The 14,307-nt window shown below is 45.3% G+C and overlaps 1 protein-coding gene across 5 annotated transcripts; it reads right to left on the bottom strand.

The window, feature by feature from the left end:
- Positions 1-4,062: 4,062 nt before the first annotated feature.
- On the bottom strand, positions 4,063-13,400 carry HAUS4 (HAUS augmin like complex subunit 4). 5 transcript variants are annotated; one of them, XM_055537074.1, is made up of 10 exons: positions 13,048-13,400; positions 11,442-11,526; positions 8,783-8,925; positions 8,560-8,691; positions 8,087-8,221; positions 6,593-6,689; positions 5,513-5,658; positions 5,118-5,248; positions 4,692-4,760; positions 4,063-4,550 (listed from the first exon to the last, which is right to left on the bottom strand). In XM_055537074.1, exons 2-10 carry the CDS (start codon positions 11,494-11,496, stop codon positions 4,367-4,369), a joined length of 1,092 nt encoding a protein of 363 aa, XP_055393049.1. In that variant the 5' UTR covers positions 11,497-11,526; positions 13,048-13,400; the 3' UTR covers positions 4,063-4,366. The 5 variants fall into 5 exon arrangements, with proteins under 5 accessions (XP_055393049.1, XP_055393051.1, XP_055393053.1 ...); XM_055537076.1 differs by having other exon boundaries at positions 13,095-13,400; XM_055537078.1 differs by having other exon boundaries at positions 13,231-13,400.
- Positions 13,401-14,307: the final 907 nt, after the last annotated feature.

Here is a 14,307-nt window from a genome sequence, read left to right as displayed (position 1 = left end):
AGAAACACTGGGCTGGAAGAAGCATAAGCTGGAATCAAGATTGCCGGGAGAAATATCAATAACCTCAGATATGCAGATGACACCACCCTTATGGCAGAAAGTAAAGAACTAAAGAGCCTCTTGATGAAAGTGAAAGAAGAGAGTGAAAAAGTTGGCTTAAAACTCAACATTCAGACAACGAAGATCATGGCATCTGGTCCCATCACTTCATGGGAAATAGATGGGGAAACAGTGGAAACAGTGGCTGACTTTATTTTTGGGGGCTCCAAAATCACTGCAGATGGTGACTGCAGCCATGAAATTAAAAGACGCTTACTTCTTGGAAGGAAAGTTATGGCCAACCTAGACAGCATATTAAAAAGCAGAGACATTACTTTGCCAACAAAGGTCTGTCTAGTCAAGGCTATGGTTTTTCCAGTGGTCCTGTATGGATGTGAGAGTTGGACTATAAAGAAAGCTGAGCACGGAAGAATTGATGCTTTGGAACTGTGGTATTGGAGAAGACTCTTGAGAGTCCCTTGGACTGCAAGGAGATCCAACCAGTCCATCCTAAAGGAGATCAGTCCTGGGTGTTCATTGGAAGGACTGATGTTGAAGCTGAAATTCCAATACTTTGGCCACCTGATGAGAAGAGCTGACTCATTTGAAAAGACCCTGATGCTGGGAAAGATTGAAGGCAGGAGGAGAAGGGGACGACAGAGGATGAGATGGTTGGATGGCATCACCGACTCAGTGGACATGAGTTTGGATAGGCTCAGGGAGTTGGTGATGGACAGTGAGGCCTGGCGTGCTGCAGTTCATGGGGTCTCAAAGAGTTGGACACGACTGAGCACCTGAACTGAACTGAATATCCAAATGTTATGTATGAATCTTTATTAGAACCTAGACCAAGAAAAAAACCTAGAGAAATCTGAATATGACTGAATAATAACTATTATGAAATTATTGATTTTTTTTCCCTAGTTTTTGGCTGCAGTGCTCAAGATCTTAATTCCCAAACTAGGGATCGAACCCAAGCCCCCTATAGTGCAAGTGCAGTGTCTTAACCACTGGACCACCATTTTATTAGTTATACAGGGAGTCCCCTTATTTTTAGGAGTTGCCTGCTTAAGTGTTTACAGAATGAAATGTCAAGATGTCTTCAACTTATTATAAAATGGTTCAGGAAAAAAAAAAAAGTCTACATAACTCTATAAAGAGAGAGTGGGCTTCCCTGGTGGCTCAGTTGATAAAGAATCCTGCTTGAAATGCAGTTGACCCAGGTTCAGTCCCTGGGTGGGGAAGATCCCCTGGAGAAGGAACCCGCAACCTACTCCAGCACTCTTGCCTGGAGAATCCCATGGACAGAGGAGCCTGGTGGGCTACAGTCCATGGGGTTGCAAAAAGTCAGACACAACTTAGCAACTAAACCACCATAAAAAGAGAGGAGGGAGGAGACAAAAGAGGGAGAGAGAGAAAGAAAAGCAAAATGTTAGTCATTGTTGAATATAGATTAAGAGTATCCTGGTGCCATGAAAGATGCTCAATATTGCTAATTATTAGAGAAATACAAACCACAAGTACAATGAGGTATCATCTCACACGGTCAGAATGGCCACTATCAAAAAATCTACAAACAATAAATGCTGGAGAGGGTGTGGAGAAAAGGGAACCTTCTTGTGCTATTGGTAGGAACGTAGATTGATACCAGCCACTGTGGAGACGAGTATGGAAATTCCTTTAAAAACTAATAGAGTTACCATATGATCCATCAATCCCATTCCTGTGCATGTATCTGGAAAAGATGAAAACTCTAATTAAAAAAGATACATGTGGGACTTCCCTGGTGGTCCAGTGGCTAAGACTCCACACTCCCAATGCAGGGGGCCTGGGTTCAATCCCTGGTCAGGGAACTAGACCCCATGTGCCGCAACTAAGATCCAGTGCAGTCAAATAAATTAAAAAAAAAAAAAAGAAAAGATACATGTACCCCAATGTTCATAGGCGCTCTGTTTACAGTAGCCAACATGTAGAAGCAAAGTAAATGTCTATCGACAGATGAATAAAGATGTGACATATATATATACATATAAATATTTCTCAGCCATAAAAAAAGAATGAAAAATGACATTTGTCGCAACATGGATGGACCTAGAGATTATCATGCTAAGTGAAGTAAGTTGGAAAGAGAAAGATAAATACCATGATATCACTTATTTGTGAAATCTAAAACAATGATCCAAATGAACTTATTTACAAAACAGAGACAGACTCAAAGATGTAGAAAACAGTCATATGGTTATCAAAGGGAAAGTGGGGGGAGATAAATTAGGAGTTTGGGATTAACAGATATGTGTAAAATAGATAAAAAACAAGGACCAACTGTATAGAACAGGAAGGCTGAATCACTTTTTGCTGTACACTTGAAACTAACACAACATTGTAAATCAACAATAACTTAAAAATTGAAGAAAGAAACTTCCTTGGTGGTCCAGGTAAGACCCTGTGTTTCCAATGGAGGGGGCACAGGTTCGAACTAAGATCCCACATGCCACGTGGAGCAACCAAAAAATAAAAACATTTTGAAAGTTAAAAATTGAAGAATAAAAAGTATCCTGGTGCTTATCATACTATTCTTTCAACTTTTCTGTAGGTTTGAAAACATTTCCCTGAAATAGGTTAAAAATTATACATATAACTAAGCAATGTGGACTGTTTTATTAGAGTTTTTACATTAATCGATACTGGGCTGACCTCACAGGCCTGCAAGCCTCATAGTAGCTCAGCCTTGAAACCAAAGAAAGAGCCCAGAGACAGTGACAGAGACAGGCTTCTTGGACAGGGAATTTTACATATCCACAGCCAAGGGTGCCAGAGAAACACCCCCCACCCCTGCAATGGCAGAGGGCAGGCCGGACATGACAGCAGTCTTCACTAGGGGGAGGAGGAGGTTACCATTTATAGGGGGAATTAAGTCAGGCTGGCTCATCAGTTACCAGGGAAACCAGTAGCTGGGCCACATCCCTCCCAGCCCCTCAGGTTAACAACCTAGAAAGGCAGATGTTTTTCTTTAATAAGCTAGCAGGCGGAGCCCTTCTGATCTAAGGGGTAAGCAGGTTCATGTGAGTCGGGTGCCGGTGAAGCAGGGACTGGTCAAGCAGGGGAGGTACAGAAAGCAAGAGAACGGCTATCTTGAATGGCCTGACCACACAACCTAAATGCTTGTTCATTTTGTGTGGGCCAGCACTTACAGATAAATGGAAGCAAGCACAATGTACAGAAAAATTTAAAGCTGAGTCAAAGACCTTAATTTTACCTATGATCAATCCAAAACCATCATTATATGATCTTAGCAAAAGAGCATCTTGAGACAGTCTCCCTGGAAAGTGGTTTGAGAAGCTGAGTCGGGCCTTCTCAATGAGGGTGGTCTTGGGCTTCTGCTTGCAGCAACTCCCAACCTCAGCATTTTTTTAAAGCTGACATCTTTATTTCCTGTTCAGATTTTTTTTGAAGTGGGTTCCCCCACCAGGGATTGAACCCACGCCCCTTAGAGTGGAAGCATGGAGTCTTAACCACTGAACCACCAGGGAAGTCCCCTGTAGTCCCCACCAGTCAGGGCCCTGCCTTTTTCTAAGCTAAACAGACCAGGGAACTTGGTTCCTCAGGGTAATCTTCTCCCACCCTCTGCTCTCAGAGAAAGAAGTAACCCTCAAACCACGTCAGAGGGAAGAGAGAACACAAATGCCTTGTGTCCCTTCCTGTAACCTAGCTGGGTACCCAGCAGCTTTATCATTCCTGCCCCACTTAGAGCCACAGTGACAGAATAGTTTCCTATCCATCTGAGTATCTAGTACTAGTCTGGAGACTAATTCTTCAAGAGCAAGCCCAGTTTTAGTCCACTTCTGCTATCTAAGAATGAAGCCTCTAAAACCCCACATGCCAGGCTGGCCCTTTTACCCCTCACCCTTCCAGTAAGCATTAGGGAGCCATCTCTGCATGCACTCAAGTCTCCCTCTTTATCCATATAGACTTTGATGTTCTTTTTCTATCTTTGTCCAAACAAAAATGACTTAAGTCCTAAGGTACAACATCACCACTTTATTTAGGAGATAATCAAATAGGATACAGGGCTGACACAAATCACTGTACATAAAATGATACAAATCTGTTACATTTTCTAGAAGAGACTCAGTCCTTATAAACAAGGAAGAAAAACCAGAAGAGTGCCTAAAGGACTCTGTTTTGGACAGAGTTTTGGATAGTGTTTTGGACAAGGGTCCCCACACGCCCTTGAGTGAAGGTGGCCTCTGGTGGAGGTGGTCCTTTCAACAGGAAGACAAGCAGATGGTTCCTCTGCAGAAGCCAAGCCTCCTGGCCCCACCCACCCTCAGCGGCAGGCCTTGTTGAACTCCTGGAGGGTCCAGCGCTTGTTCTCAGTCGCCTGCTTGAGTTGGGTGTACTCTTTCACCAGTTTGTCAAACTCCTCCCCGAGGACCTCATAGGTGTTCAGGACCTGTCGGGACTTCTCCATGTCCTGCTCTTGTAGGCGAATGGCCCCCTCCAAACGGTCCCTAAGAACCCAGGCACAAGAGATACAATAGAAGGATCTGGCTCCTCAGAAAATACACAAAAATGGGAAGGCACAAAAATGAATGAGTCTGGAGAGTGCGGGGTGTGTGGAAGAGCCGTATCAGGCTTTTGGGAGTTCTCACCTAATGAGACGATGAACTTCCACTTTCTCAGCAGTGTAAGTGTCAGACAAAATCTTTAGCTCTTCCATCCTGACCAGGGGAGGAAAGAAATGTCAAGCTGAGGATCCTGGACAGCAGCAGACTTAGGAATGGGACACAGGACCTGCCCATGGTCAACGTATGGGTTGAGCAGTGACAAGCAAAGTCATTCCAAATTCCTGAGCAATTTAGCTCACAGCAAAGCACCTATTTCAGAAGGCTTTAAAATGAAAGACCCAAGAATGCTGACAGCTTTAGAGTAATCCAAAGGCTAACAGGGCTATGTGACATTTACTGCAGCACACCCACAGGGTGTCAGGCACGGCAGGGAGGAAAGCCATGAGGGAGAGGGCTGGAGGGGTGGGGTGTAAGACGGAGTCTCTCAGATCCACAGGGGTCACAGCTCACCGCAGCTTAAGGATCATGGCACTGCACTTGATCTCCAGGTACTGGGCATTGATGCGGTCCAGCTCAGACTGAGTCTTCAGCCGGTGCTCCTGAAGAAGCCTCTGCAGCAAGGCCAGGCAGCGGAGTAGCACCTGAGCCCCCAGGAGGCAGGAGGAAGGGGGCAGCCACAAAAGACAGCAGAAAAGAAGGCAGATCAGAAATCCCTGGCTTAGGAATTCCCTGATGTCCAGTGATTAAGACTCTGTGCTCCCACTGCAGAGGACACGGGTTCGATGCCTGGTTGAGGAAGATCCATATGCCACTCGGCATGACCAAAAAAAATCCCTGGCTTCCCTAGAGGGGCCCCTGGGGTCAGGGTAAAAGAGAAGGGAGGCTACTCCACTGCCCTGCCAGACCTGGGAGTAGGTGGCACTCTTCTTCTCCAGCAGCACCATCTGCTCCTTCTGCTGGCTCTTGGCAGCCTGGCACTGCTGCTTCTCACCTGCCAGAACCTCGGCGAGGTTCCACACCTTTGCTGCTTTCAGGGTTTCACTGTCCAAATCTGGGCAAAGAAACAGAATGCTGGATGGGAAAACCCTAACTGCTCCTGCCTTTTGAAAGCCATGTCTCAGTACCCCTCTCCTACATCCAGCCCTACAGATACTGTCTTCCTTACAGGTTGTCTTCTGATGGCCTGATAAAAACAGCCCAGTTCTCATAATTAAGTTCTCTCCATCTGTCTGCAATGCAGGAGACCGGGGTTCAATCCTTGGGTCAGGAAGATCCCCTGGAGAAAGGTATTCTTGCCTGAAGAATTCCATGGACAGAGGAGCCTGGCAGTCACAAAGAGCCGCACACAACTGAGTGACTTCACTTTCACTCTTACTCTGAATTCCAGATGTGGCCCTTGACTCTTAAATCACAGAAATAAAGACAAAACAAGAGGCTTCCCTGGTGGCTCAGTGGTAAAGAATCTGCCTGCCAATGCAGGAGATGTGGGTTCCACCCCTGGGTGGGGAAGGTCCCCTGGAGAAGGAAATGGCAACCCACTCCAGTATTCTTGCCTGAGAAGTGGACAGAGGAGCCTGGTGGGCAACAGTCCGTGGGGTTGCAAAGAGTCAGACACGACTTAGCAACTTAACAACAAAGACAAGGTGGACACCTATTAGCCTGAACTTTCCTCCCTGCTTCATTCTGATTCTCTTAAGAACTCATCCTTCCGTGTAGCAAGAGGACACTGCCACTCAGCACTGGCCAAACGAAGGGAATCCACACAAAATTCCTCACTCCTGGGGGGGCTGGGGGTGGGGATAAAAAAAATAAAAAAATTAAAAAAAATTCCTCACTCTTATTCTACCAGCAAGGGAACAAAAAAGTAAGCATTTCCAATGCTTCCCAGCTTCTGTCCCAAATCTAAAACTCAAACACATTATTCTCAAAAGAGCAGCCCAGGAACCCTGAAGGCCAGCTGTGAACAGGACACAGCCGGCACGCACCTGAACTGGGATTGTGGTAGCAGAGCACAGTGAAGCATTTCTTCTTGAGCTGCTCCTCCACTTCCAGTGGGAGCCGGGCTCTCATACACACAAAATCCTGCAGCCACAGAAGAGAAGGGGGAGATGCAGACAGACAGCCGGAACTTGGAAGATCCAGTCAATGAATACGTGATGATAACAATCTCAGTGATAACCAAAGAAAATGCATCAAGGGACTTCCCTGGTGGTCCAGTGGCTAAGACTCCGTGCTCCCAGTGCAGGGGGTCTGGGTTCAATCCCTGGTCGGGGAACTAGATCCCACATGCTGCAACTAAAGATCTTGCATGCCTCAACTAAGAACAGGCATAGTCAAATAAATAAAATTAACAAAAAAAAAAAAAAAAAGAAAATGCATCGAGAGTCATCAGGGAAATTTAATTTCAAGTCACCAGGGAGATTAATGTTAGCAAAGACTACAGTGGCTGTCAAGATCCCATGCTGATGAAAATGTGGGGACCTAGGGCACTGGAAGTGCCTCTCGGCAGTGTGCCAATATGTACCAGTGTGTACCATGTGTGTGGCCTGTGACCTGGTGATCCCACTTTAAGGACTAACACTTGAGAAATAATCATACAAAGACACGTATGAACTAGTACATTCCTATCATGGTGTTTCTACTAGCAAAAATGTGGAGACAACCTTAAATTAATATCCATCAATAAGGGTGAGCAAATTATGCTACATCTATACAATGAAATCCATCTGTGATTAAAACTGGTGATATATAATAAGGACACTGAGCACTAACTATATGCCTGGATACTGTGCAGAGAGTGCTTTAGGAAGGGGAGAGGAATAAATTAGGATCTTGGGACTATCATATACATACTACTATATATAAAATACATTACCAACAAGGACCTACATATGGCCCAGGGAACTCCAATATTTTATAATAACCCTTAAAGGAAAAGAATCTGAGAAAGAATTGATATATATGGCTTAACTGAATCACTTTTCTGCACATTATAAATCAACTATACTTCAATTAAAAAGAAAAAATAAGAGTGCCTTAGAGGATATCATCTTGTTTACAGTAATTTGAAAAGTAATATATATTTGAAAATAACCATATACTTGAAAATAAGTCCAAAATATATTGAGTGAAAACAGATTATATTCTATATATGCACAGGAGGTATAATACCATTTATTGGGTTAGCCAAAAAGTTTGTTCAGGTTTTTCCGCAACATCTCATGGAGAAACCCAAATGAACTTTTTGGCCAACCCAATATTTCAAGGTATATATACTAATACTGCATTTATTTCTAGACTTAGCATTTCAGCTCTTACTTTCTTCCTTGTAATGTTTTTCTTTCTTATTTACTTGAGTTCTACCACCATGAACAAGTGTCATTCTCACAGAAAGTTTAACCACGAAATGTTTCAATACATGGGAGAATTTAAGCCATTTCCCTTCTTTGGTGCCAACATCTGTCCCCCCAGCCCCTGACCTCTGAGGGTGGCATGAGCTCCAGAAGGTCCGCCTTCTCCAGCCCTAGCAGTGGGGGCACCTCCCTCTCCTGGCTGGGACCTAAGAGCCGTGTCAGCTCGGTCACGAGTAGCCGCTGTTCAAGGGTCTCGTGAAACTGGGAGAGAGAATAAAAAGTAAAAAAGAATTTACTATAAAACTTTCCCCATTCCACCTCCTCCATCCTCATGAGCAGTTCTTCACATCTTCAAAGTCCTCAAACATGTCATCCCCTTTGGCAACTTTCTAGCTGCCAGTGCTTTCTCCTGTCAATCCTCCTTTTCAAAACCCTGACAACACACTCCCCTCTTTCCCCATAACTACAGTCCCTGTCTTTCTTGATACCCGTTACTCAAAACTCCCATTTCCCCCATATCACAGAATCAAAGGAAGCCACAGCTGTCCCCGTCATTCCTACAGCTGCTCCCAGCGCTCACTTCCTGCTTCCTGCCTCACCTTTCTGTCCTCAGAAGTTAAATCTGCATCTTGTATCTTCACATAGTAGTCCACAAGTAGCTCTTGAATGACTCTCTGTAAAATCTCAGACCTTAACCATGTAGTCTTATGCAGTCGAACATCCTTCCAGGCCTGGAAAACCGAAAAAATCCCAGGTGGGAGCCCCTCTCTCTCAGAAGATTCTTTTCTTCCTCCCAGTCAGCCCTTCTCCCAGTGCCCTTACCTGAGCCTGCTCCTTTGCCAGGGTGAGGCTTAAACCACTCTCGTCCACGTGTTGTGAGAGACTCAGCAGTAGTTGGCTGAAGTGTGGGTTCTGTAACAGGTCCTCTTCACTCAGGTTACAAGGAGGAAGCTGTTTGCTGCACACTTAATGAGACGTCCCCCATAGGGACCAAAAAGCAAAGATAGTAGTATGGATTCAATTTATATAATTGAGCATAAGATATGGGAAGGTAAGGGTCAGTAGCTCAGTCATATCCATGTTCAGTGGACTACTCATGCTCAGTCATGAGGATTCTTTGCGACCTCATAGACTATAACCCGCCAGGTTCCTCTGTCCATGGAATTTCCCAAGCAAGAATACTGGAGTGGGCTGCCATTGCCTACTCCAGGGGGTTCTCCCAACCCAGAGTTCGAAGCAGCATCTCCCTAGGCTTCTGCATTGGCAGGCAGATTCTTTACCACTGAGCCGCCTGGGAAGTCCCCATAATTGAGCATAACTCTCAGCTTAATACTCACTTCCAAAAAACCCTTAGGTTTTTGGTAGGGAAGTTTTCTAAATCAAATGAAATTTTTTTTTTTTAAATAGGGAATTCACTGGCAGTCCAATGGTTAGAACTTCATCCTTTCACTGCCAAGGGCCTGGGGTTCAATCCCTGGTCAAGGAACTAAGATCCCTCAAGCCTTGTGGCACAAGTAAAAAATTTAAAAATCCACAAATAAACTAAAGGCAGTTCTCAAAGTAACAAGCATTTATATTATATACAAGGATGTTAATCAAGAATTAGAGAAAGAGCCTTAAAAAAAGCTAAGATCCTAGAAAATGGAAATACAGTTGGAAAATATTAGACAAAGAGACTCAAGAATAAGGGACTCTTTGGTAGAACTCACCACACTACCTAAAATGCCTCATTCACACATAATAACTAGAGTTTTGGGGGACGGAAAAAAAACAACACATGTACAGTTCCAACTTGGGATGTGATCTCTGGTTGCATAAGCAAGACTGAGAGAGGGTATATTCTTAAGAATAAATAAAAAAATTAACTAACTAAATTCTCCTTATTGTAAATAGACTGAGTACCCCATGTGGATGCAGAACAGTACATGCATGAGAAAAAGTGCAAGAAGCCTGGTTGTTGTTCAGCTGCTAAGTCATGTCTGACTCTTTATGACCCCATGGACTGCAGCACGCCAGGCTCCTCTGTCCTCCACTATCTCCCAGAGTTTGCTCAAATTCATGTCTATTGAATCAGTGATGCTATCTAACCATCTCATTCTCTGCCACCCCCTTCTCCCTTTGCCTTCAATTTTTCCCTGCATCACGGTCTTTTCCTTTGAGTCGGCTCTTCACATCCGATGGCCAAAGTATTGGAGCTTCAGCAACAGTCCTTCCCGTGAATATTCAGGGTTGATTTCCTTTAGGATTGACTGGTTTGATCTCCGTGCAGTCCAAGGGATTCTCAAGAGTCTTCTCTAGTACCACAATTTGAAAGCATCAATTCTTTAGCTCTCAGCCTTCTTTATGGTCCAACTCTCACATCTATACATGCCTACTGGACAAACCAGTAGCTTGACTAATAGCTTTGACTAGATGGACCTTTGTCAGCAAAGTGATGTCTCTACTTTTTAATATGTTGTCTAAGTTTATCATAGCCAGATTCCATATACTCAAGGGCTTTTTTTTCCATCTGTTTTCCCACATGCTTTCTGCTGGGGTCTTCTATTTTACTTTCACATAACAAATACATTTTAATTCTATGGACCATCATACCAAAGTCCTTTTAGAAAATTAAAAGTCTCTCTTTTTTCTCCCAAGGCATTAAAAAATCAATATGGAAATGGTCAAAATATAGAAGATTTACATTTTCAAAGGACTCAAGATAGAGAAAACATCTGCAATAGGCAAAGAATTCAAATATGGAAGGATTCTGAGATTTTAGAGGTTAAGATATGAGAAAATTCAAGAGACAGCTTTCAAAAGTTCACTGGCCACCCATGTCATCAGGATATGCTTGCCAACACAGCATGGGAACATCTTGAAATTTTAGTCTATTGCACTAGCAGGTACTGAACAGGCGTTTGTATAATCTGTCTTTCAATAAGAGTGTTTAAGAATCTTCAAGGATTCTAGTTTCCCTAGGAACTTAGGCTTCTGTGAGAGAAACCGTACTGGTGAACATTATAAGTCCTTTTTATTTTTTTGGCCACACCTCGAGACATCTTATTTCCCCAGCCAGGGGTTGAACACGGGCCACAGCAGTGAAAGTGCCAGTCCTAACCACTGAACCACCAAGGAATTTCCCCTTTTTATTATAGAAGACAATACCCTAGATAACACCATTTTGGGACTTCCCTGGTGGTCCAATGGTTAACAATCTGCCTGTCAATGCAGTGGCCATGGGTTCAATCCCCGGTCTGGGAAGATTCCACATGCCACCGGGCAACTAAGGCATGGGCCACAACTACTGAAGCCTGCGTGCCCTAGAGCCTGTGTTCTGCAGCAAGAGAGGCCACCGCAATGAGAAGTCCTTGCACCCCAACTAGAGAAAGACCACGTGCAGCAATGAGGATCCAGCACAGCCGAAATTAAGTAGTTACTTAAACAAAAAAAAGACCACTCTGGATAATTCTTTAAACCTCTTGCAAATGACTGCCCTTACCTTGTTGTAGCATTTCCATCCCTTCTCCGGGCGAGCAGAAATCCCCGGATGCCATCTGCTTTTCTGGTGATTCTTATCTGTTCAACTGAGTAAAAGAAAGCAAAAAGATAAATAAACTGGCTTGGCTGCCCCAGAGAAACAACTACCTTGGGTTCAAATTTCTGTTGTCTACAAGCTGGGGAGGAGGAACACCTCTTACAGGGAGGGACTATATCACACATCCTGGGTCCTGTCTGAAAAGAAGCCTCCTTGGGAAAGAAAACTTTCCAATTCACTAAACAGAAGGATGCCCCATCCCCCACCCCCACCCCACACTCCCCTACTATTATGTCTAAGGTTAAAACTGAGCCGCTGCTTTCTAGCTATGAGTGAGCCGGGGAAGGGGAGGGGGGAGAAATCCGTCTGGTTTTTTTTCCTCCAAATAACTCAGCTATCAAATTCCACAAGAGTTACTTGTGCTTCTTTAACTTGTCCTTTCATCTGAGATCTGGTGGTAGCTTTTGATCATTAGCTCTAGAAACATCCTTCAGGAGTGACACATCATTCCACACTTGAACGAAAACAACTGGTTTTCACATAACAGCATTAGGAAAGAGCACCCGGAGGAAAGAGCAAGACAGGAAGACTGACAGGGAGGTCAGTGCCAGGAGAGGAACGCAAAGGTGTGTTCATGTGGCTGAGGCCTGGACACGTGAGCCCTCAGCCCTCAGTGTTTAGTCAGAACCCCGAGTACACTGAAAAGAATGCCAGCTACACAAAGAGGAGGTAAGGATGGGCACAGTTTAGACTCTAGAGCCAAAACTTTTCCCTTGACATTATTCCCGCCACCCCCCTCCCCTTTTTTTTTGCTCCAACCCCCCTCTCTGTAAGGTATCAAACTCTTGAAAGAGCAGCTGAGCCTCCCAAAACAGAACAGACATAGGTTATTAGGATTTAACACTTCATGTTCACAGAACATTTGGTTTACTTCCTGGTTTTATGAGTAACATCAAAGTAACTACTCATTTGTTTTGTAACATGGTCTAGAGTGGGACGCAGCTGAGTCGGAATACTTAGACTTAATTTGCAGCTCAGCCTAGTTGCCTCTGTGTGAATTTAAGGGAAATGCTTTTTTGTGCCAAACTTTTTCCCACCTGCAAAACTGAGATAACGACTCCTGCCTTGGATGAGACATTAAGAATTAATAACACAATCGACTTGTCAACAAAAGCCACTACTTAGTTAAGCTCAGTGTTTTAGCGATTCTGTTTATCAAGGATCTAAGCCTGCAAATAAATTCTGCAGGCGCAAACTTCGCTCACGGAAATGAGGACCAACCCAAATTTCAAAAAAGTCAGCTGTTCTTCCCTCCCTCGGGGAACTGCCCTCTTGGGGTTTTTAGGGTGATTTTCTTTACCCTTTTAAAGTCTTACAGGGCGTGAACGGTGGGGGCAATCAGGCTCGATTCTCCACCCTTTGCACTCAGACGTGTTAAAACGCTCCTACAAGGACCCAAGCATTTAAATGTTCTGACTCAGGCGTCTTTTAAATTCTTAGAGCTGTCTTTACACGCTGCACTGAACGTTAAATTGATTTTACAGGTATTTTCACAAGATGTGACCCTTACAGGGCCCGAGATGAATCAAAATGCGGAGCGGGCTCTCCGGCGCCTACTTTCCTTCCGTCTGGGTAGCCAAGGATTCCCAAGGGCGAGGGCGGTCTCGGCGGCCGGAGACCGAGGACTGGCGGGCTTGACTCTCCCAGCGCTCCTTCTCCCCGCAGCGCCACCCGCTGACCCTCCGGAGCAAACCTGCACAGCAAGCGGCAGCTAAAGCTCCCGAGGCGGGCAGGTGGGCAGCCGGTGGCCGCAACACTGGACCGCCGCCCGCGCCCGGCCTCCGAAACCTCTCGATCCGGCCGGGCGCTGGGGCTGCGGGAAGCTAGGCCTGGGCAGCCAGCGCGGGAGGTCGGGGGAGGGGAAAGGGCCCCAATCGCCCAAGAGGCCGCGTGGGAGGGAGGGGCGGCGCCACGCTCAAGGCGGGAACGGCAGGCTCCGCCTCCAGCCGGGCGCGCGCCCTTCGTCCTCCAACGGCCAGAGGACTGGGTGTTTGGAGTCCGAACTGGGAAAGGGAGTCATCGTAGGCAGACTTCTTTGCCCTTTATCCTAGGCACCTACCCCACGTTGAGGGAAAATGTTGAGAAGATGGTAATAATTGCCAGCTTTTACTGAGGGCCCACAATGAGTCAGACTACGCTAAATGTTTTACTTGCCTTGCCCTGCCCCGTTTAGTTCTTGTGACCTACGAGGAAGTCACTATCATACCCATTTTACAGAGGGGAAAACTGAGGCGCAAAGAGGCTAACTGGCTTATTCAAGGTCGCTGATTGCAGTGTAAGCCTCGGGGACCCCTGAACTGTCCCAGACATGCCGCTCATCTGCAAGTCTCCTTGCTCAGGCGCTGCCAGCCCTGTCTCTTGAGAGGGCTTCTCCAGTTTTGCTACCCCAGGTTCCTCCTCTGCTCTCTTCTCATCCTTCATCAAAACTTCTGTCTTCTTTTTTTAAACTACACGGACATTTATTGTTTGCTTAACCAGAAATCTGGAGCTGGGGGTGGGGGTGGGTCCTAAGACGTCTTAGGCTTCCCTGGTGGCTCAGTTGGTAGAGAATCCACCTGCAATGCAAAAGACCTGGGTTTGATCCCTGGAGAAGGCAATGGCAACCCACTCCTACTTGCCTAGGAAACCCCCTTAACAGAGGAGCCTGGCAGGCTACAGTCAGTCCATGGGGTCACAAAGAGTCCATCACAACTAAGTGACTAACACTTTCACTTTTCAAGACTTTTTAGTAGCTCCCTGATCTCAAGATTGTTTGCAGTTCTCTTTGCAA

The sequence above is a fragment of the Bubalus kerabau genome, chromosome 10 (genome assembly GCF_029407905.1).
Source record: "Bubalus kerabau isolate K-KA32 ecotype Philippines breed swamp buffalo chromosome 10, PCC_UOA_SB_1v2, whole genome shotgun sequence".
Taxonomy (NCBI): Eukaryota; Metazoa; Chordata; class Mammalia; order Artiodactyla; family Bovidae; genus Bubalus; species Bubalus kerabau.
Note: the sequence above shows the minus strand (reverse complement) of the source record. Positions and strands in the feature narration are given on the sequence as shown.